This window comes from Zea mays, chromosome 1 (assembly GCF_902167145.1).
Source record: "Zea mays cultivar B73 chromosome 1, Zm-B73-REFERENCE-NAM-5.0, whole genome shotgun sequence".
Lineage (NCBI taxonomy): Eukaryota > Viridiplantae > Streptophyta > Magnoliopsida > Poales > Poaceae > Zea > Zea mays.
This window is the reverse complement of record NC_050096.1, coordinates 246640725-246663571: the sequence shown is the minus strand read 5'-3', so window position 1 is coordinate 246663571 and position 22847 is coordinate 246640725. Positions and strand designations below refer to the sequence as shown.

The 22847-nt window shown below is 46.6% G+C and overlaps 1 protein-coding gene across 2 annotated transcripts; it reads left to right on the top strand.

The window, feature by feature from the left end:
- The first annotated feature begins 239 nt into the window (after window positions 1–239).
- LOC100285393 (uncharacterized) lies at window positions 240–22429 on the top strand. Of its 2 annotated transcripts, none has more exons than NM_001158286.2 (18): window positions 240–349; window positions 583–773; window positions 854–1163; window positions 1261–1482; window positions 1558–1782; window positions 2158–2232; window positions 2734–2872; window positions 3143–3294; window positions 3617–3699; window positions 3798–3913; window positions 4007–4085; window positions 17379–17547; window positions 17691–17751; window positions 17846–17968; window positions 21053–21250; window positions 21388–21456; window positions 21916–21992; window positions 22096–22429. In NM_001158286.2, exons 2-18 carry the CDS (start codon window positions 614–616, stop codon window positions 22160–22162), a joined length of 2325 nt encoding a protein of 774 aa, NP_001151758.2. In that variant the 5' UTR covers window positions 240–349; window positions 583–613; the 3' UTR covers window positions 22163–22429. The 2 variants fall into 2 exon arrangements, with proteins under 2 accessions (NP_001151758.2, XP_008679989.1); XM_008681767.3 differs by having other exon boundaries at window positions 330–430; window positions 22096–22394.
- Window positions 22430–22847: the final 418 nt, after the last annotated feature.

Genomic DNA, 22847 nt, shown 5'->3' with positions numbered 1-22847 from the left:
AAATGTAAATTTTGGTGAAAAAATGGTTAAAAAACAAAAAAATTCGGGAACACGGAGGCGCTAAAAACAACTCGAGGTAAGGAGACTGCAGACGTTGAGAGATAAGGGGTACCTAGCTCGAAACAGTAGCCGAGCCGAGTGTTAAGCCGAAATAGCCGAACAACGAGCCAGACGGAGCCGAGCCAGACGGAGCCGATATCCAACCCTCCATCTAACCAGTGGTAATGGTGGTTTTGGTCAGAGTGTTGGTCGCCTGTGCCAAATTCCGCTGCCCGGCGGCGAATTTACTCCTCTCAGCCTCTACTTCTCGGGTTCGAGCTCAACCCGGCGGGCCACTGCTGCGACAAAGGTCAGCTCTTGAAAAAAAAGTTCCACTTCTTCTTGTTCTTCCTCTTGTTTTCTCGTCTCTCGGATGACATCTCAGAGTTGGGTTAGTTTACGATGCTCGTCTGCCTTGTCATGTAAACATACAATATTTGAGTAGTCATGGAAGAATCTTGCATTGGTCTGCTTGTCTTATCTGGATTACTAGGTTCAGTTTGTCATGTGGGTGATGCTGATCTAATCCCTTTGACTGCACAGGACTAGCAAGGTTTCATTGCGCTCAATTGCTATGTCTACCACACAAGCCTCAGAAGCAGCTGCTGACAAAGGATTGCCTCTGGCAGTGGACGCTACCATGATTGATGAGTATGCCTCCCAGTCAAAGTTGCTGCAAGAATTTGTTAAAATCCCAACTATTGGCAAGGCTTGGATCTTCAATTCCAAGGATGGTATGCGCTGTCGTTGCTACTCTCTCTCTCCTTTTCTTTCATGAAATTTAGTTTTCTTGTCGTTATTCGGGGGTCTGCAGACGACATGTCCAAAGCAGTGGTTTCGATTGGCAAATCAGATCTTTTGGCCAATAAGAGGAGACAATTCCTTTTGAATACTCACATTTCAAAGAGTCCCTCAAAGTCTGTCGATTTTCAGTGGTCCCCCTTCCCTACTGAAATAAGTGGAGTGTCAGCAATAGTTCCATCTCCATCTGGAGAAAAACTTCTTCTAGTACGCAATTCTGAAGATGATTCCCCTACAAAACTAGAGATTTGGGGCCCATGTCAGTTAGAGAATGAGATACATATTGCAAAATCTGTTCATGGATCACTCTATACTGATGAATGGTAAATTCCCTAATCCTTTCTTTTCTTCTTTTGGAAGAGGAAGAGAGCGTTTTACCATTGCAACTCTTCCTTGTGCTAAAGTGCTGCTCTGATGCAGGTTTGAAGGGATATCATGGAACCAGGAAGAGACTTTCATAGCTTATGTTGCCGAGGAGCCTCCTCAACCAAAGCCAGTGTTTAATGATTATGGATTCAAGAAGGAAGGTTTATCAGAAAAGGACTGCAAGAGCTGGAAGGGACAAGGGGATTGGGAGGAGACCTGGGGAGAAACCTATTCCAAGAAAAGGATTCCTGCACTGTTCGTCATCAACATCTCCAGGTATGTTTATAGTCACCTTGAAGGGATAGATTACAAATATCATGTTTTTATGAGGAATATAATGTGTTCTTGCAGTGGTGAAGTTCGACCTGTCAAGCAAATACCTAGATCATTAAGTGTTGGCCAAGTGATTTGGGCTCCATCATCTTCATATAGCTTGGTTTTTGTTGCATGGTCATCTGACAATGGGTTCCAAGGGACACCAAGGAAGCTTGGTATTAAATACTGCTACAACAGACCATGTGCTCTGTATGCTGCTCCTGATCCTTTCGGACAAGAAGCTGAGAAATCATTAACTGAGTAAGAATATCAGTCCCATAACCTCAAGATAATTATGAAACATAGTTTTTAATAAAAGAAGGCAAGCCTAGTAAAATGGTGGGAGCTGTCTCACTGAGTCAGCAGGTTGCAGATTCGAAGCATCCTCTCCGCATTTGCGGGGAGAAGGCTTGCCTCGGTTTATCCCTTTCCCAGACACACTCATGTGGGCGCCTTCGACACTAAGTCTATCCTTTATAGTTTTTAATAAAAATGAATAATGGTAATACATGCTTTTTCTTTATTAATTTAAATCATAAAGTGAAAAATGCTGACATATTGTACACAAAATGTCTTGTAAGGTATAGTAAGGCATATGCTTTATTTTCTGATGTCATGTTTCGAATATTGGCATAGGGGCAATAAGGGTGAAACTACAACTATGATCAAATTAACAGCAAACCTGAGCAGTGCCTTTTTCCCACGGTTCAGGTAGGAACACTTCAATTTTTTTTCTTCAGTTATACTGTTCAGCTTTGGTTAATCATTTCAACTGGATATATTGGAAGCAACATCTACGCTATTTTGTTTTCATTTGTTAAATTATGATTATCATTTAGTATTAGGAGTGCCTAGACTGTCATCTGCCATGGTTACTGGTTTCAAACTTTCACTTGATATATGGGTTCCTCTATGTCACAAACTGATTGACTGTCCATATTGTCAGGTAGAATTTTCTGTGTCGTAAAAAAACTTTAAGTGACACTGTTAGAGGTAAACTTAACTGTTTTATTTAATTTGGAAGTTAAGAGGCTTATCATTTCCCTCTTTTGCAAAGACTCTGGAAGCAGTAGATGTGAATCTCAGAATCTTTTTGCATGACATAAATTTATTGTGCATACCAAAAGGAACTGTATCTTTTAATTTAATTTTTTGATGCATGCACATTAACACTACATTGCAACACAAAATAATGGAAGCTTTTATTTATAGTCCGGATGGGAAGTATCTTGTCTTCATCTCAGCGAAGAGTGCTGTAGATAGTGGGGCACACAATGCTACAAATTCATTGCATAGAATCGAATGGTGTACAGATGGAAAACTGGATGGGAGCCTTGGAGTTGCTGACGTGGTATGGACCCCCACCCCCTTTGCCTTTTAGCAAAGTGCTGTATGATATACATTTACACAGATGCATCATATCACCTTTTGAGTAAGCAGTGCTAGATGAATACTTGTATTGGGGGTAATTAAAGTGTTTGAATTCAACATTCCTTTTATCCTTTAACATTTTCACTTGAGAGTAAAAGAACGTGGAGATAATGCTTTGGTTCTATTGTGGACACTTCCTTGGATAAATAGATTGCCTAATATCATATTTTTAATACTTGCTATTATGTAGGTGCCCATTGTGCTGTGCCCCAAAGATAACTGTTTTCCTGGGCTATACTGCTTTGGCTTGCTTAGGGATCCATGGCTTACCGATGGACAAACTATGATTATATCTTCTGTCTGGGGAAGTAGGGAAGTAATACTTTCTGTAAATGTTGTGAGGTGATTTGAAACATTTGTTTTGTCCTTTGATAGACTGATATATACGGGAGCATATCCTGCGCAATCAATCATGCTGGTGGAATCAAGTGATCCGGTGCATCCAATCAAAATCTAACAATTACTGCTATTTTAGGTGGAAGAGGTTAAATGTAAAATAGACATTAAGTTTCTGGTGCAGTCACCGTTGGATTTTGATTGGATGCACACTGCACCAAATCGCTTGATTGCATGATTGCACCAACATGATTGATTGCACAAGATATGTTCATGATATATACATAGTGTCACTTGTTATTTGAATTTAAAATTATTCTTTTATCAGCTGTGAACTTTCAAGAGTGAGTCCCCAGGACTCAGATTATTCATGGAATGTTCTTGCAGTTGATAAGAACAACATTCTTGCAGGTAACCCCATGATCATATAGGATTACTGAATAATTATATGGTTCCGTCACTTTGTGAGACAACGTTCCATGTTTATCTGCATTTTCCATCTTTTCCAGTTTCCAGCAGCCTTATTACACTCCCTCAGATGTACTATGGGATTAAGGTTTCTCAGACTGAAAGCAATTGGGAGTGGCAGGGAGTTTCAACTCCTTTCCCAAAGCCATCTGATAAGGTTTTGTTAAAACAAAACATGGAATATTAATTGTTAGTTGAGGAGAAATTGTAGAATGAAATAGTTAATAAATCGTGTATGTATTTTTGACAGATCAGCTCCGTACTAGCAGAGCATAAGTTCAGCATACTCAAAATCCCAATTAGCAACCCTTCTGACGAACTTGCCAATGGTATGAGAACAACTCAAGCGTACTTATTCCTTCTGCAGATTAAAATTAGCAGCATCGATTTTCTAATTACAATTTTCTTTCTGAAGTTGTTAATTTCTTTCTTTGTGAACTATTTTTGTATTCTTCACTAGGCTATGTAACTTTTCTTGAAGCTAGTACATTGCCAACATTGTAAGCGAGTACTCGCTCTGCAGATTTTTGTGAGGCACCCAAACATTTCTATATTTAGAATATATAATATTTGACCTGCAATTTGGTCAACAATGCATATATTTGGTTAGTAGTTGCACAGAAGTGGTGTTGTTGGATTCTTGTTAGAAAATATTTGTACTCCCTCCGGTTCCAAAATATAAGTCGTTTGTCTCTAAAATTTAGCTTTGACCCATGTTTTTTTGTTAAAATACACATGAACTCTTAATACATTTATACTTCTGTAAAAGTACTTTTTAGGCCAAGTTTGAATGCACTAAAGCTAATAGTTAGCTGCTAATATTAGTTGAAGACATCTAAACAGTCTAGCTAATAGTTCAGCTATTAGCTACTTTTAGCAAATTAGCTATTTGTTAGATAGCTATTTGTTAGCTAATTCCATAAGCAAATTTTTAGCCAACTAAGTATTAGTTCTAGTGCATTCAAACACCCCCTTAAGATAAATCGGTACATATAACCATTAGATTTCAAAACTAAATAACAAAATGGTTATTTGTAGTCAAAGTTTTATAAGTTTGACTCAAACCTTGTCCAAAACGACTTCTAATTCGGAACCAGAGGGAGTACATGATTTTGTTTTTGTATTGATTGACAAAAAAAATTAGTAAAAGAAATTCACTGTCAAAATTCAACTTTGGACAAACCAATTACTATGGAGGAAGTGAGATACGATTAAATCTTTGCCAGCTGATAGAGCACCTATGATATATATATATATATATACACACTGTATTTAAATATTACACCTGGGTGCATTCAATATAGAGAATGCACCCAGGCAGAACCTACGCGCCAGGAGCACCTGGTCCGAGCCAACCGCCCCACCCAGGCCGAACCGACGCACAGGCCTTGACAATTTCAGTCTGCACCAAGACCAACAGTTGCGATCATTGTTTTGTTTAACAGATTTTTGGACATAGTTATATAGAAGTTGCAATCACACCAGACCAGCAGTTGCAATTACACCAGACAGCAGTTGCAATCATTGTTTGTTTAACAAATTTTTTGACATAGTTATATAGAAGTTGCAATCACACCAGACCAGCAGTTGCAATTACACCAGACAACAGTTGCAATCATTGTTTGTTTAACAGATTTTTGGACATAGTTATATAGAAGTTGCAATCACACCAGGCCAGTAGTTGCAATTACACCAGACCAGCAGTTGCAATCATATTTTTTTAACAAAATTTTACAGAGTTATTCAATACTTGCAATCACATCAGAGCAACTCAGCACTATTTGTGTGTTAGGTGCTCTGGTCGGACAGGGAGTCTTGGGGTTTGTGCATCCACAAACTAAAATACACATGGGTGCATTTTAGTGCCGATATATATATATATATATATATATATATATATATTAGTTTGTGGATGCACAGACCCCAAGACTTATATATATATATATATATATCAAGTGTATATTAGGCAAGTCCACAATCAGTGTGATTAGCACCTGCCATGTATTGTGATTGGCACCTGCCATGTACACTCAGCCACATTGGCTATATATATGAACGTCACCACCTCACTTGAGTGTGTGGTGTTTTCTCCAACCTTCCTATCTCTCTACATGGTATCACAGACCGAGATCAATTAGATCCCGGACCTTCTGCTTCCGCCTCTCCCACCTCCACTTTCTCGGAGGCTGTCCTCCGACGCCACCGTCCACCTCAGGTTGTGCGCCACTCCCTCTGTTCGCAGCCACCCACGATGCCTGATGACGACGATGCTGTTGCCGCTGCCGAGGCCGCAGCCGCTGCTGCACCACCACCACCGCCGCAGGCTGTCGTCGTCCACGCCTACACCTCCGTCAACGTGAAGACCCACATTCCGGTAACTTTGGAGATGAAGAATCCCAATTTCACCAAGTGGGCGTCCTTCTTCAAGGCCCTGTGTGGGAAATTCAGTCTTCGCCCCCACATCGACGGGCCTCCTCCTCCAGCCAGTGATCCATCGTGGGACATTGCTGAGTGCACTGTTCGCGGCTGGATCTTGAACACCGTCGCCGACTCGGTTCTTGATCTTGCCCTCACCGACGAGAACCAGTCCGCCCACGAACTGTGGGTGGTGATTGAAGGCCTCTTCCGCTCCAATCGTGCACCCCACGCTGTCTTCCTTCTTGAGGAGTTTCACTCCTTGAAGCAGGGCGACTCGACGATCGATGAGTACTGCCCGCGACTCAAGGTCAAGGTTGCTGCCCTACGGGACGTCGGCGAAACCATTGAGGACGCCCGACTCGTCCTCAGCCTCCTCCGCGGTCTCAACCCGCGCTTCAGCGGCACTGCCGACGACATCACAAATTCTGTTGTCCTGCCATCCTTCTCTAGGGCCCGCGAGATGCTCTCCCTCAAAGAGCTGCGTCTCGCCAATGACGAGAAGACCACGACAACCTTCGCCATGGTGGTTGCCTTTGGCTCCACTTGCACCTCCACGGGATGCCGCTCCTCCTACGATGCTCCCACCGGTGCTCCTCCCAAGGGCTCCGGGGGCGGGGGCAACAAGAAAGGCAAAGGCAGCGAGAAGCAAGGCGGCTAGTGCGGCCAGGGCAACGCCAACAACGGCTGGCAGCAGGGCAGCGGCAGCGGCTGGCAGCAATGCCCAAACCGGGGCAACCGCCCCATGGGGCCATGGTTCTGCTACAACACATGGGCTTCCCAGGTCGGTGCTCCTTCAGGTGGCGGCTGGCAGTTGGCAGCAGGGCGGCCAAGGTGGGCGCAACCAGGGCCTAATGGGTGCCAACCCACTTCGCCGCACCGCCACCTCCTTCCCCGGTGTGGGATCAGGCCGGCCTCATCGCTGCCCTGAACCAGATGGCGCTACAGAACTCTGGCTGGGTCATGGACTCTGGTGCCACCTCCCACATGCACAACACGGATGGTATACTTCTCTCCCGTCAACCCTCCTCTTTCCCATCCATCACTGTTGGCAACGGTCATCACCTTCCTGTGTCTTGCTCCGGCACCTGCACATTGCCTGGCAGCACTTCATCCTTTTCGCTTCGCAATGTTCTAGTTGTCCCATCTCTAGTGCGCAACTTACTTTCAGTTCGCCAATTTACTCGTGACAACAATTGCACTATTGAATTTGACGTGTTTGGTTTTTCTGTTAAGGACCTGCAGACCAGACATGTGATTCTCCGCTCTTATAGCTCCGACGGCCTCTACACCGTCCCTGCCACACCCCAAGCCAACCTCGCCACCTCCACCAACCTCTGGCGCCATCGTCTTGGTCATCCAGGAGCTGCTGCCCTAAATTTGCTTAGACAAAATAATTCCATCTCATGTAATAAGTCCGCTCATACTCTATGTCATTCATGTCAACTTGGCAAGCACGTGCGGCTGCCCTTTGGAAATTCCATTTTGGTGCAGCAAGCAATCAAACTCCTCCACCGTTGACGAGTCCGAGCCTCTTTCTGAAGCTGGACATCTCTAAAGCATTCCACTTAGTGTATTGGGCCTTTTTACTGGAAATCCTCACACATTTAGGTTTTGATCAAGTGTGGTGTAACCTGGTATCTAATTTACTTTCCACAACTTCCACTCGAGTACTTCTAAATAGTGATCCAGGTTCGGAAATAAGACATCAACGTGGTCTTCGACAAGGGGCTCCCCCCTCTCTCCAATATCCATCCTCATAATGGACGTGCTCAATAGTTTATTCACCAAGGCAGGAGAACTGGAGCTGCTACAACCGCTACGAGGAAATCTAGGTCAGCACATATCTCTTTATGCTGACGATGTTGTCCTCTTCATTCGACCACAATATGTTGAGTTGAACCTCATTATGAGCATCTTAGATGTGTTTGGTGAGGCATCAAATCCCCATACAAATTTGCAAAAAAGTTGTGTTATACCTAATCGGTGCAAGACGACACATTTGGAGATGGTAACCTCTACACTTCCATGCACGACAGCAGACTTTCCTTGCGTTTACTTTGGACTGCTGATCTCAACTAGGAAACTAGGAAAGGCAGAATTGCTTAGATGGATTAATGTGGGAAACCCTAACCCTAACTCAGGGTTGGGAGTTGTATTAATAGACCAAGTGATGTTGGGCCTAACCCATTATACAGGGGTATGAAGGTAATTACAAGGGGCTAACCCCAAAACCCTAAACGAGATTCTAACACTCCTCGCATTCTCAACTCTATCCTGTACCGATGTTGAGACAGATCGAAAATCGGCGAAGACACTTGACGACAGCCCTTTGGTGAAGATGTCGACGAACTGCAGCGTGGTGCGGACGCTGAGAACGCGAACGTCACCGGCGGTGACACGCTTGCGGATGAAGTGTAGGTCGATCTCCACGTGTTTCGTGCGCTGATGTTGCACGAGATTGGTGGAGAGGTAGACCGCGCTGACGTCGTCGCAGTAGACGAGGGTGGCATGCTCGAGGGGGATATGGAGCTCTTATAGAAGCTGGCGCAGCCAGGAGGCCTTTGCCACACTGTTGGCCACAACGCGATACTCGACCTCTATGCTAGAGCGAGAGACGACGGGTTGCCACTTGATGGCCTAGGAAACGAGGTTGGTGCCAAGAATACGACATAGCCAGAAGTGGACCGGCGTGTCGGGACAGCCAACCCAGTCAGCGTCGGTGTAGACCACGAGTTCCGACATCAGGGAGGGTTGGGGTAGAAGGCCGTAGACGAGGGAGCTGCGAAGGTAGCGCAGGATCCGCTTGAGAGCGATGAGATGGGGCTCCTGCGGGGTGTACATGTGTAGGCACACCTGCTGGATGACATAGACGATGTTGGGCCTGGAGAAGGTCAGGTACTGGATGGCGCCGGTGAGGCTCTGGTAGGACGTCACATTGGCAATCGGGAGGCCGTCCTCATCAGAGAGCTTTGCCCGAGTGTCGATAGGCGTGGAGTAGGGTTTACAGTCGGACATGCCAGCCCGCTCCAGGATGTAGAGAGCATACTGGCGCTGGTGGAGGAAGACCCTAAGGCTGGCGCTCGGCGGTGATGCAGAGGAAGTGGTGGAGGGGTCCTAGGTCCTTCATCACAAACTCCCGCTGAAGGTCGTCGGTGGACGTCGTGAGCATGGTGTAGTCGACGTAGAGCAGAAGGTAGATGGTATCGTCGCCGCGTCGGTAGATGAACATGGATGTGTCCGACTTGGCCTCGAGGAAGCTGATGGAGGCCAAGTAGGAAGAGAAGCGACTGTACGCCTGCTTGAGGCCATATAGGGAGCGGTTTAGCCGGCACACCAGATCCGAACGGGCGGAGCTGACGAAGCCGGTGGGCTGGCTGCAGTAGATAGTTTATTTTAGAGTGCCGTGGAGGAAGGCATTCTTGACATCGAGCTGATAGACCGTCCAATCTTGGGAGAGGGCGAGGGAGAGGACGGCCCAAACGGTGGCAAACTTGACGACGAGGCTGAAGGTCTCGTTGTAGTCCACTCCGGGTCGCTGGGTGAAACCCCGAAGGACCCAACAGGCCTTGTAGCGATTGAGCGAGCCAGCCGAGGTCAGCTTGTGGCGGAAGATCCACTTGCCGATAACCACGTTGGTGCCTGTTGGACGCGGCACCAGGTCCCAGGTGTGGTTGGCCAATAGAGCCGCGAACTTCTACATGGCGTGACGCCAGTGGGGATCGGTGAGGGCGGTGCGAACAGAGGAGAAAACTAGGGAGGCATCCGGAGGTGCGTCGGTCGTCAGGACCAGCCACTCGACGGGGCGGAGAACGTCGGTCGCTCGACGAGTCACCATCGGGTGAACGTGGTCGGGGTCGCGGTGAATGGTTACCGGGTGGTACATTGGCGGCTTGGTGTGGGAACGAGCCGACGGGGTAGCGAGGACCGAGGTAGCGGGCTGCTCGCGACAGTGGTAGGCGAGAGTGGGGTCGGCGAAACGAGCCAGACGAGGGGCAGACAACGTGGCCGCACCACTCATCGACGGGGCCGCGCATGGCACGAGTGGGGTCGACGCAGTCGCGTGTGGCACATGCGGAGTCGATGGGGCGGCGCTTGGCATGGGTAAAGACGCGAGCGGGGGCGTCGGGGCTACCGCGTGGCGCAGGTAGGGGCACGAGCCGGGGCATCTGGACCGTGCGTGGCGCGGGGAGACACGCGAGCGCAGGCGTCTGAGCCAGGAGGGGCGCGATTGGGAGCGATCGGGGTGGAGGAGGAACAGGATCAGACTCAAGCAGGGAGTCGAGATCGGGAGGCGCGAAGGAGCTAGCAAGGGGAAAAACATCTTTGTCAGAAACAACATGACGAGAGATGAGGATGCGGTGGGAGAGGAGGTCAAGGTAGCGGTACCCCTTGTGGTCAGGGGAGTAACCAAGGAAAGGACAACGAGTGGAGCGTGGAGATAGTTTGTGGGGAGCAGTGACGGATGTGTTGGGATAGCAGGCACAACCGAAGACACGAAGGTGGTCATAGGAGGGGGCTGTGCCATACAGGGGAAAGTGGGGAATGGGGTGACTCACCGCTTTCGAGGGTAGGCGGTTGAGGAGATGGGTAGCGGTGTTCAGGGCCTCTGCCCAGTAGCTGGCAGGGAGAGATGCCTGAAAGAGGAGGCAACAAATCATGTTGGTGGTGGTACGAATGATGCATTTCGCCTGGCTGTTCTAGGGAGAGGTGTAGGGGCACGAGAGACGCAACTGAACGCCATGGGAGAGAAAGAAGGAGCAAGAGGCGTTGTTGTCGAACTCGCGGACGTTGTCACACTGGAGGGCACGAACCGGGCTATGGAACTGGGTGGAGACCTAGGCGAAGAAGTGGGTGAGGGTAACAAACATGTCTTACTTCAACCGAAGCGGAAAAAGTCCAAAGAAAATGAGAGAAATCATCGAGAATCACCAAGTAGTATTTATATCCAGTAATACTAAGTACAGGAGAAGTGTAGAGATCACAATGAACTAGATCAAAAGCCTGCTCAGGCCGAGAAGTAGTAAATGGGAGACAAGTGTGGTGGCCTAGCTGACAAGCATGACAGAGACCCTCAAAATGTCTCCTACTACATGAAATGTTTAAACTACTGGTGAGCTTGGTCTTGACGTCGGGTCTTGGATGGCCAAGACGACGATGCCAAGTGGTAGAGGAGGTGGTGGAGTGCATGACGGGTGGGGAGGACACACCAGTGGAGGAAGGACGGAGCGTGTAGAGGGGCCCCGAGCTATCACAACGGACGAGAGGTCCTGGTGGCCAGATCCTTCATAGAGAAACCAAACGGGTCAAACTTGGAACAAGGATTGTCGGCGGTGAACCGACGAATAGAAAGAAGGTTGTGAGTAATATGTGGAGCGACGTGAACGTTGTTTAGATAGAACGACCATGGGAGTATTGAGGCACCTACTAAGGTGACCGGGAGAGTGGAACCATTTCCAACGACGACCGAGGAGGGATGGGAGGAATGTGGGGATGGGAGCGAGATAACGTGCCCGCGGTGTAGGTGGTGTGGTAGGACGCACCTAAGTCAACCACCCAGTCTGAGGGGGGTGGGGTCATTGCCATCGCGCTGAAGGCGGCAGCGAAGGAGGCTGAGTTCCACCCTCCGGCCTGCGGGACTAGGGTGTCGGGGTGGGGGTCCCTATAGGCGGGAGCAAGGGTGGAGTCGGAGTCGTCGGGGGCACGCCGTAGGGAGACGCCGTCAGGAGGGCCAGGGTTGGAGGACAAGGCAGGGAGGCACCCGGTGCCGGGCCCTGCCACATGGAGATGGACTCGGTCTAGGGGTTGTAGAACGACGACCACGCTTGACCGCCACTCCAACTGGAAGGACTACCCCGGGTGGAGCTGCCACTCTCGCGACCGCCCTTACGGGAACGACAAACCTCTATCGGCCGTGGGAGCCGGACGAGGCCGCAGCCTACAGGCACGGCGGGTAGGAGCCCCTGTCGACGGAGGGCGAGGGGACGGGCCCCTCAAAGGCGCCTGACCACCAGGAGGCACGCTGTAGAGGGCCGAGGCGGGAGCGGGTGACTCAATCTCCATGGTGAGCTCCTTGAGAAGAAGCTTGTTGCAGACGATGTGGAAGGTGGGGAAGGGCATGATCCTCTTGATGAGAACATTCAGGTGGCCATAGCGGGGGTTGAGGCCACGTAGAAGGTTCAACACCAAGGTACGGTCGGTGATGGGCTCACCTAGGTCGCCGACATCTCCCCCGTCATCAGGGGCAGCCATCGCCACTACCCTTGATCCCAAGAGCAACGTCCAGGAGAGGGTGGTTGCTCCGCGACAAACGGCGGTGGCCGTCCACCTGCAGGCTGCAGCACGCGGTTTCCTAACACGTCGATGGGTGAAGCAGATGTTGGCGGTGCTCCATTGCTGGGGAGCCGTAGCTGCACCAGCGTAGCCGAGCAACGTGGTGGCTATTCACCTCCGCGTACAAGAGGCCGCAAGACATGGCGTCCCCTGCATCACTCTGTCCGGCGCTAGCCCTCATATGTGGCGACAGGGCAACTCTCTCGACTAACCTCCTTTGTACAAGGGGGTCTCCTGGCCTCTCCACCATCTGCTCCAGCCACACAACCTTTTGCGCACTGGTGGCCGCGGGACCATGAGGGGCTACGCTGCACGGGATCCACTTGATGCAGGCAACACCGATGTCGGCCTCCACGGGCCCGCCTCCGAAGGCTGCTGTGTCTTTACCTCCATGGTTCCAGCTCGCGCCCTCCTCTTCGCTGTGCAACGTTTCCTTGGGACACAAGATGGTGCTTACAGTTGCAGTATATCTAGAATAATTAAAAGATGAGCTGAAATGTAAAAGGTTCATTTTTCCGTGACAGATTAAGTCGTTTGTTGGATGCTGCAGCTTGAGGACGAGCTGTTTGTCCAGGGGGTGTAGTGTCAGGGCCTAAGGAGGCCCACGGAGTGGCTGCGCAGCAGCAGCCATGGGCCCTCCAAGGGGGGTTATGTAAGGATAGTTAGAGATAAGATTAGAAGATTAGATCTATTGCTTAGGGTCCAAGATACTTGAGTCCAAGGTACCCTCTCTATATAAGGAGAGGGATTGTATCAATTGAAGGTAAGCAAGAGATTAGAAGGAAATCCCCTCTCTTGCTAGCCATGGACAAAGCCCTGCGGCCGGCCTCCCCAACGCCCTAACCCTAGGCGTACTGTTCACCCCCGTTACTGTTCATCGCGTATTGCTCGTCCACCTCCACTGTTTATCTATGGGTACTGTTCACGCGTGAACAGTACCACACCGCCTCCACCAGCAGCACCCAACCATCGATCCTCCTCACCAATTCCCCAATCCCATCTCTAGCCATAACAACAGTCCCTGGCGAACTCCTTCAACACGATGGCCCTTTCCCAGCCATCTACTGCAGTAGCGGGCTGGGTCATTAACTTCGATCACCAACCACACTACTTCCAAAGCTGGTATTATATCTAGCCTTCATCCACTACATCCTGCTCTTCCCTAAGAAGCCAAGTTCTTGGGACGAAGGGATCGAGGAACGAGAACACAGGTTGAGGATCGCTAGTTTTTGGAGGCATGGAATGAAGGGGTTATACCTCCTTGTATGGTTTATTCAATAACCGGAATGTGAACCATAAAGTTTTGGAACGATAATGTGGAACGAGGTTCCCGAAACAGCCAACTAGTAAATATTCCTGTTCACGAAAAATAATTGAAAGCAACGTGAGCACATGATTAACTATCAACCTGGATGCCTTAGGTTTGCAGCAACATGACCTTCAGGCTCTTGAGCTTTTAATTACCGAGGAGGAGATCTTGAATACTATCAAGCAGCTCCCCTCGGACAAGGCACCTGGCCCCGATGGGTTCACCGGGCATTTTTATAAATGTTACTGGCCTATTATAAAAGATGACATTTTGGCGGCTGTTTCAACAGTTTGGGGGAGAGACTTTAGGAATTTCAGATTTCTTAACACAACCTTCATTACGTTGCTGCCAAAACATAATGATGCTATAGCTGCCAAGGATTTCAAACCCTTTAGTTTGATCCACAGTTTCGCCAAGTTGGTGACTAAGATTCTTGCAAATAGGTTGAGGTGCCATATGGAGGGGCGGGTTTCTAAAGCTCAAAGCGCCTTCATCAAAGGTCGCTTCATACAAGACAATTTTATGCTTGTCCAGCAGACAACAAGATTTCTTCATGCTAAAAATCAGCCTAGAATTCTCTTGAAGCTGGACATTTCCAAGGCCTTCGACTCGGTCTCTTGGCCTTTCCTTCTTCAAGTTCTGGAAAAATTAGGCTTTGGTCCCATGTGGAGGGATGTGATAAGTGGTTTTCTTATGACCTCTTCCACCCAGGTCCTACTCAATGGGGTGCCTCGGAGGTTCATTTCTCATAGAAGGGGCTTGCGGCAAGGTGACTCCTTGTCTCCGCTGCTTTTTATAATTGTTATGGATGTCCTCACTGTGCTTTTTGTCAAGGCTGAGGAGCATGGGTTGCTGCAGCCCTTTTCTTCTAATTCCTTTCAGCACCGGATCTCGCTCTATGCAAATGATGTGGTTCTCTTCTTAAAACCAGAGCCCAGGGACCTAAACACTGCTGTGAGGATTTTGGATCTATTTGGGGAAGCTTCAGGGTTGAGAACTAATATAGAGAAGAGCAGTATCACGCCCATTCGTTGCACACATGCCGATTTGAATTTGGTCCAGCAGCTCCTTCCCTGCAGATTTGAAACTTTTCCAATTAAATGCTTGGGCCTCCCTCTCTCCCTGAAGAAGTTATCTAAAGCTCATCTTCAGCCTCTCATTGACAAGGTGGCTGATCTCTTACTGGCTTGGAAAGCTGACCTGATGACCTGTGCTGGCAGAGTTACCCAGATGCAATTTGTGCTCACTGCTACTGTTATTTATCAAATGATGACACTGGATCTGCCTAAGTGGGTTATTAAAGCCATTGATAAAATCCGTCGCGGGTTCTTGTGGAGAGGGCGTAAAGAGGCTAATGGTGGCCATTGTATGGTGGCCTGGAGCAAGGTAACACGTCCCAAAGAGTTGGGGGGCCTTGGTATCTCTAACATTCAATGTTTAAATTGGGCCCTACGTGTTAGATGGATTTGGCTCCAAAAAACTGATTCTTCCAAACCTTGGACTGATTTGCTTTTCCAATCAAACCGGTTCTTGGATAGCTTGTGCTCTTTGGCAATGGCCTCCATAGTGGGTGATGGACAGTCCACTCTTTTTTGGCATATGACAGATGGCTCTTAGGTCAGAGGATTGCAGACTTGGCCCCTCATGTTTTTAGTTTGGTTCCTAAAAGGCTGGTGAAGAGAAGGACAATGGCTGATGCTCTGTGTAGCTCTTCATGGATTGGGGATTTAAGGGGAGTGGTAACATGGGAGGTCATTGCTGACTTCATTATTCTGGCAGATGTTGTGGCTGATGTTGATCTTCAACCGGGAGTTCCAGATAAACATTATTGGAGGTTCTCTTCCAATGGTATCTATTCGGCCAAATCTGCTTATGAGATAATGTTCTACGGCTCTACCTCCCTGGCAGGCTTTGAAAGAGTATGGAGCACCTGGGCGCCGCCTAAGTGTCAGTTTTTCCTCTGGTTGGTCTTACATAATAAATGTTGGACGGCTGACCAGCTCGCTAAGAAGGGTCTTCCCCATCCTAGTACTTGCCCCTTATGTGACCAGGAAGGGGAGTCTATTCATCACTTGCTTGTTTCCTGTGTCCTCGCGAGGCAATTTTGGTTTCTTCTTCTCCAACATGTCGGCCTAGCCGCCCTTTTCCCGGGGATGGAAGATATCAGTTTTGAAGCTTGGTGGAGTAGATCGGCTGAGGATGTTCTTAAGGACCTCAGAGATGGCTTTAACTCCTTGGTGGTCCTGAGGGCTTGGAGTATCTGGAGACACCGCAATGATTGTGTTTTCAATGGTGCTCAGCCTTCTATAGCTAGATTGCTTACCTCAGCCGGTGATGAGTTCAATATGTGGTGTTTTGCAGGGGCCAAAGGCTTGACCCGTCTTTTAGACCTAGCTTTTGTGTTCAACCCCGACTAGGAGGCGGTTTTACCTCTTGTTGTTTGTGTGTGCGTGTGTGAGCGGTGTGTTAGGTCATTGTATATACTGTTTTTTTTTCTTTTCTTCTAATGAAATGATACACAACTCTCCTGCGTGTTCGAGAAAAAAAAGTGATCCCTTCGTCTCAGTGCTCTGCCAATCCTCTGACCTCCGCTCCTCCAAGATCCTCGCGGTGCTCCGCTTCCGCGACGACCGAACATAAGGTACACGCCCCTTACCTGTGCAGGACAATGATCCATCCGACATCTCACTCGTGTGAGGATCGTGTCCCAACCATGGTTCCATATTATTCCCATTCCTGATCAGGAACGACGTTCGATGGTTCCCAACTTCTTAGCGCAATACTCTTCATTAGAATGTTGTAGGTATTGGATTTATTCAATAGTGGAGTTGTACATGAGATTATATAGGAGAGAGCATGGGGGAGCCCATGGCCCTTGGGCGCAGCCAGGACTCCCAACAGATCACAACCGATCTGTAAAGACAATCAGGAAACTCTAGCCAGATCACAACAGATCACAACCTATTGGGTTGAGCCAGATTTATCTCTGACACCATCGCAGTTGAAACTCTAGCCACAACAGATGTTGAGACTGGACCAAAACTCCATGAACACTGAGGAAGGCAAGCCTTTGGTGAATATGTCGGCAAACTGAGAAGTAGTCGGAACATGGAGGACATAGACATCACCACTGTCAGCACACTCACGGATGAAGTGATCAATCTCAACGTGTTTCGTGTGTTGATGTTGCACAAGGTTGGTTGAGAGATAAACATCACTAACATTATCATAGTAGACTAGGGTACTGCGAGTGAGCGGACTATGAAGTTCTTGGAGGATAGTATATAGTGAGTTGTGATGAAATTTATCTTTTGTACCAAAATCAATGCAGACAGGCATGTCCAATTAATCTATACAAGGACAACTCTTATACAAGCTTGGCTCAGTGGACTGGCGGAGCACTGAGATTATAATGCTGACTTTTTTTGAAATGTATTTTATGAGAACTCTACCACTATTATTGAATAGCTTTGATACATCTTCACCAATTTATTCTAAGATTTTCTCCAGAATTTTTTACTAAAAAGGTTTCTCTTTATCCATATATTTTTTTGTACCTACTCAGGGGCTAAGCTTCCTTTTGAGGCTATTTTTGTGTCGCATAAGGATTCTGCAAGTAATCCAACAATCGTTGTTCTTCATGGTGGACCACACTCAGTTTATCCATCAAGTTATTCCAAATCCTTGGCTTTTCTTTTTTCGCAGGGATATAATCTTCTTGTTGTGAACTACAGGTGAATTGTTCTTGCTAGTAATTTGCCTCTTCTGGCTGTTGTACAATTTATCATTATCTGTTTTCTGGGTTTTGATTCAATACTTGTTTGGAACATACACCCTTTCTAACAGTAACATGCATGTGCACCTTCCGTTTCCTCAGGGGTTCATTAGGCTTTGGGGAAGAAGCACTGCAATCCCTTCCTGGCAATATTGGTTCTCAGGTACATTGTCATTACTTTAGTCCCATGTTCAAAGATCCCTTGCAAATGCCAAATTTATTATGAACCGTGTCGTTCTGTGCACACTTACAAGCAGGATGTCAATGATGTATTGACGGCATTGGACCTTGTTATAAAGAGAGGACTAATAGATCCATCCAGAGTTGCCGTAGTTGGAGGTTCACATGGAGGTTTCCTGACAACACATTTGATTGGCCAGGTTCTCTAATTGCCCTTGTTATTTTGTATACTTTGATTATGCAATCACTCTTTTATTTAGAGTTCATATTTTTAGTAAAGATTATTATACCTTTGGACTTTGAACAATTTTATCTTAAAGTATTTTACACATAATTTTGCGAAAGATTAGATATATGGATCGCCTATTTTGAATAAAGGAAGTAGGAGATATTGACCCCGAAATACAGAGTGGTCCAAAATTTCAGGATCACAAACCGATTTACTTCCAATACCAATAACTTCTTGATACTGACGTTTTCTGGCTATCTCATAAATAAGAAAGTTGTAGATAATTTTCTAAGCTTTCCAGAAAGTACAAGAACACTAAATTCTGAGTTTGTATGTGAGATTTATGCTCAAAATATCGAACTAAACAGAAACTAACCTGATAAAGGCAAGATGATGAGATGAAAAAGGATGAATGAATGGATTCAGTTTATGGATAGGGTCGATTTTGTGGATGGGATTGGTTTATCGAAATTGAGTTTGTGGTATGACAGCAGATGGTAATGACCAAACTAAACCAAAACAAAGCTTAACCAGCAACGTAATTAGGGTTGTTGGCAAGATAAATGAAGGGTGAATGTGTTCGATTTATGGATAAGGTCGGTTTTGTGGATGGGATCGATTTGTCGAGATTGAGTTTGTGGGATGGCAGTGGATGGAAGGGATCAAATTGAACCAAAACAATTCTAAACCGACAACCGACTCACCCTAGAATACGAACTCAGAACTGCGGACTCCAAAACTGAATTGTGCAAAGGCGAAGGCGCTGGTTTTAGGTTGAGATAAATTGATCGTAATTTTTGGGGCTTTTTGTGGAATATGGGACGAAACAAAATGAATCAAAAGGTAAGGTTATACCTCACGGGCAACCTGAATCTTGATACCACTTGATAGATGGCGATGCCCGATCTTCCGTGAGGTAGGATAACTTGATTGGGTGGAGATCTCGACGTTGATGATCAAAGGCTTCGAGCGAATGAATCCTCGCAATCATTACACCACTATTCCGTTGGTTATCACTCGTGACACACGAGTGACCTCGCCACGAAGGCTTATCCCTGCAAGCATAATGAAGAACACAAGCAAGAACGCAACCAAAACTGTGTTGATTACAAGGTGGGGTCTCACAAACCGATGGACGTCGACACTGTTCGATGACAGTTATGATCTAAGCAAAACCAAAACCCTAATGTGGCAGAGGCTACTAGTAAAATAGAGGTTAGGGTCGTGCTCAACCCCTGGAGGTACCCCTAGTGGGCTCCAACATGATACACGGGCCAACAACCTAATAGATGTTGTCGCAACAACAAAATAGAATCTGAACACTGACTTATATCGACGATTCCCATTGATTCCGAATGAATTTTAAGTTGGTTCTAGTTGGGTTGGAAAGTTTATCTCCTTAGCTTTCCATCCATATAAAGCCCAACCTAATCGGAGTTCAGATGCATCCTGTGCGTCCGTTTTAGTGCAGACTGGTCCTAGATACCGAGGTGGAGACGAAGTTGAGTCGAACTTGGTTTTCTCTTGTTGTGAACGTCCTAACTTCTCTTTCTTGACATCTTGTCCTCTCCAAGGTTGCTAATCATCAAAACATTCATGGCACCAAGCGTAAGCTCTAAAAAACAATTAACTAGGTTAGAACGAACCTAGAGATTTAGCTGTCGTGCACATGCTCGTGTTATCGGTCCATGCATTGTTTGTATGGGAGTGATGTCCTCATCAGTCTTTTTATTGAATCCATTCAATTTTGAACAATGGGAGCGAATCTGGTATTATTGGTCATCTCCTAAATGTAATTTTTTTCTTTGGCTAGTTGCTTTGAGAAGGTGTTGGACAACATATAGGCTTCAAAAAAGAGGGCTCAACCATCCTGAACGCTGCCCCCTTTGTGACCAAAAGCCGGAAACCATTGACCATGTTCTTGTTGGATGTGTCTTCGCTAGAAGCTTTTGGTTCTGGCTACTTGGGTAGGTTATGCGAAAGGGCCTCTAGCCGAGTTGGTTAGGTGGTCTCAGTAGCACTCCTCAGGTCCTGGGTTTGACTCCTCGTGGGAGCGAATTTCAGGTTGTGGTTAAAAAACCCCCCTCACCTGTCCCACGCCAAAGCACAGGTCTAAGACTCAGCTCCGGTCGCGGTCGTTCTCACATGGGCTTCGATGCCGCTATGTGTGGGTGGGGCAGGGGTTCTGGGGTTTTCTCGACCTGTGTGAGAAGATCTTCTTAATACAATACTCGGGGGCTGTCTTAATACAATCCCCGCAGGTCGAGTTTTTTTGCTTGGGCAGGTTAACCTCCAGGGTTTCACTCATCAAATAGAGGAAGGCAATACCATGCATTGGTGGAAAAGGTGTAGTGACTAGCTGCAAAGAATCGCCAAGAAAGGATTCGACTCCTTAATTACCCTAGGTCTTTGGACAATCTGGAATCACCAGAATGGTTGTGTGTTTGATGGGTTCACTCTTAGCTTGGATGCAGCCATCGGAAGAGCTGATGAAGAAACAGAAGTTTGGGAGCTAGCGGGGGCCAAGAGCTTGGCCCTCCTTTTTGCCCCGATTCCGGCGGTTCGCGCTTAGTCCTTCTCTTCATAGAATCCGATATAGATATATTCTTGTATTGCTGTTTTGACCTCCGTAGAGGCCTTTTGCCCTATTTGTATTGGTCCTCTTTGGATCCTCTTATTTCTTCTTAATACAATGATGCGCAGTTCTCCGCGCGTTCGAGAAAAAAAGTTACCGCTTTCCATGACCATGAGTTTGATATACTTTTGCTTTGTCATGATCATAAAGTTTGCCTGTCGATATCTCTGCATGACTTACTGTTAATGAATCTTTAGGAGCTGAGTTTTGATGCTTGCATGATTTGTTTCATATTGTACTTCCTCCAATTTTATTACAATATTTTGTTTCCTTAGAATTTTTTTGTGCAAGTTCATATTCCAGGCCAGGATATGAAGAGCTCAATGGCATAGACAATTAGGCATGTACATGAGATGATTTATTTATCAAGTTTGTGCACTATAACGCATTGTTGACCTGCACATATTTGCTTGGTTGCAGGCTCCAGACACATTTGTTGCAGCAGCTGCTCGAAACCCAGTATGTAACTTATCATTGATGGTGGGTACCTCTGACATCCCTGATTGGTGCTTTGTCGAGATTTATGGAAAAGAAGGGAAAAAGTACTTCTCAGAGTCTCCTTCAGTAGACGATCTTTGTCAATTCCACCAGAAGTCACCAATTTCACATATTGCAAAGGTACATGTGTAGATTTTGCATTTTCGTACAAGTTTCTGATATCTATGCTTGAGAGAGTAGAGTTTGCACGTGCAAACGGAAGATACTCTGTGGATGCTATGAATAACGTTTCGCTTGATGAATCTATCAATATGCAGGTCAAGACACCAACACTCTTTCTTCTTGGAGCGCAAGATCTCAGAGTTCCTGTTTCTAATGGCCTGCAGGTGTCTCTTTATGCTTTTCCATTTATTTATGGGCGAAAAGGGGCCTCTTGCCCTCTTCCATATTTTAAGCTTGTCAAAAATCTTTACTAGTGGCATTTCTTTTATTTATCTGTTCTCGAAGGCCTGATGCAGTGATGAGAGCTGTCTCAGTTGAGTCACTAGGTTAGAGGTTCAAAGCAGTCTCTCCGCATTTGTGGAGGAAAGCTCGCCTCAGTTTGTCTTTTTCGTAGACCTTATTCATGTGGGATCCTCTAGCACTGGGTCTGTCCATATTGGAGCACTATGTGTCATCGCGGTAAGAGGAATAAAACAGTTTAGTCCCTCATATGGGTTCATATTACTGTTTGACAATGGAGATATTTTTTACTCTTGTTGTTTTGTTGTATAGGCTGCTTCTGTTTGCCATTTTTCCCCGAATATGCTTTTCTTTGTATTTATCTCTCGTTGCGATATTTGCAGTACGCAAGGGCTTTGAAGGAGAGGGGAATCGAAACGAAAACTATTGTCTTCCCAGAAGATATCCATGGAATTGACAAGTTAGTTACTTTTCAGTTTTGATTTTATTCCATGATTACCACACAAATGTCTTAAGATTTACAGCACCTGTGCTTTGACTAAATCATCCCATCTCTGTTGCAGGCCTCAGTCTGATTTCGAAAGCTTCCTCAACATAGGGGTTTGGTTCAAGAAGCACATGGGCAAATAAACATTAGTGCTTCCCATTACATTCATGATTTACTTTTTCATTGTTACTAAATGCCTGTAACCGGGTCAAAGTATACATGATTTGCCTGTCCAATCTGGTGTTTGCCAAGATGGAATAATTCTTGAAGACATATAGAAGCCCGTGTTTATTCTAGTGTGGATTCTGGAATACCAACTGTAGCTAGTTTATATAATAATCTTCTAATAAATGATGCTTATGTGTTAATGTGAAACGGTGCGTGCTTTTGAATTGTATTCAGAAAAAAAATGGCCCAGCTGACCAGCTCACTGTTGTTTAGTTCATACTAAGACTGTCTCCAACAGGTCCTGTAAACCCTCCTATACGTTAAAATTTAGCGCATATGAGCCTCCTCCACGCCTTCAGCAACGCCCGCCAAAGTAGCCAGTAAAATACCGGACGCTACCTGCGTATGCTACATTTAGCGTTTCACTGTGCGTCCGCTATGCAGCTGGCCAGCAGGGGCGTAGTGCTGATACGACGAGGATGGCCCACATGCAGCTCGTGGGACCAGGAGCTCATAGGAGGAGGCAACAACATTGGAGCATGGGTCAGGCCCACAGTTATCGGAAAAATATAGAATATGGGATATAGATGATGAAATTTAGGGAATGTTGCTGGAGATGGTAGAGATATAGAGGATGGAATCTTTTAGAGTGTACTGTAA

Excerpts from the sequence above, each read along its gene's own strand:
- LOC100285393 (NM_001158286.2), top strand. The coding sequence starts at position 614 with ATGTCTACCACACAAGCCTCAGAAGCAGCTGCTGACAAAGGATTGCCT. Across the intron at positions 1,164-1,260 it reads TCACTCTATACTGATGAATG|GTTTGAAGGGATATCATGGA; the intron begins GTAAATTCCCTA and ends GCTCTGATGCAG. Across the intron at positions 17,969-21,052 it reads CAACACATTTGATTGGCCAG|GCTCCAGACACATTTGTTGC; the intron begins GTTCTCTAATTG and ends GCTTGGTTGCAG.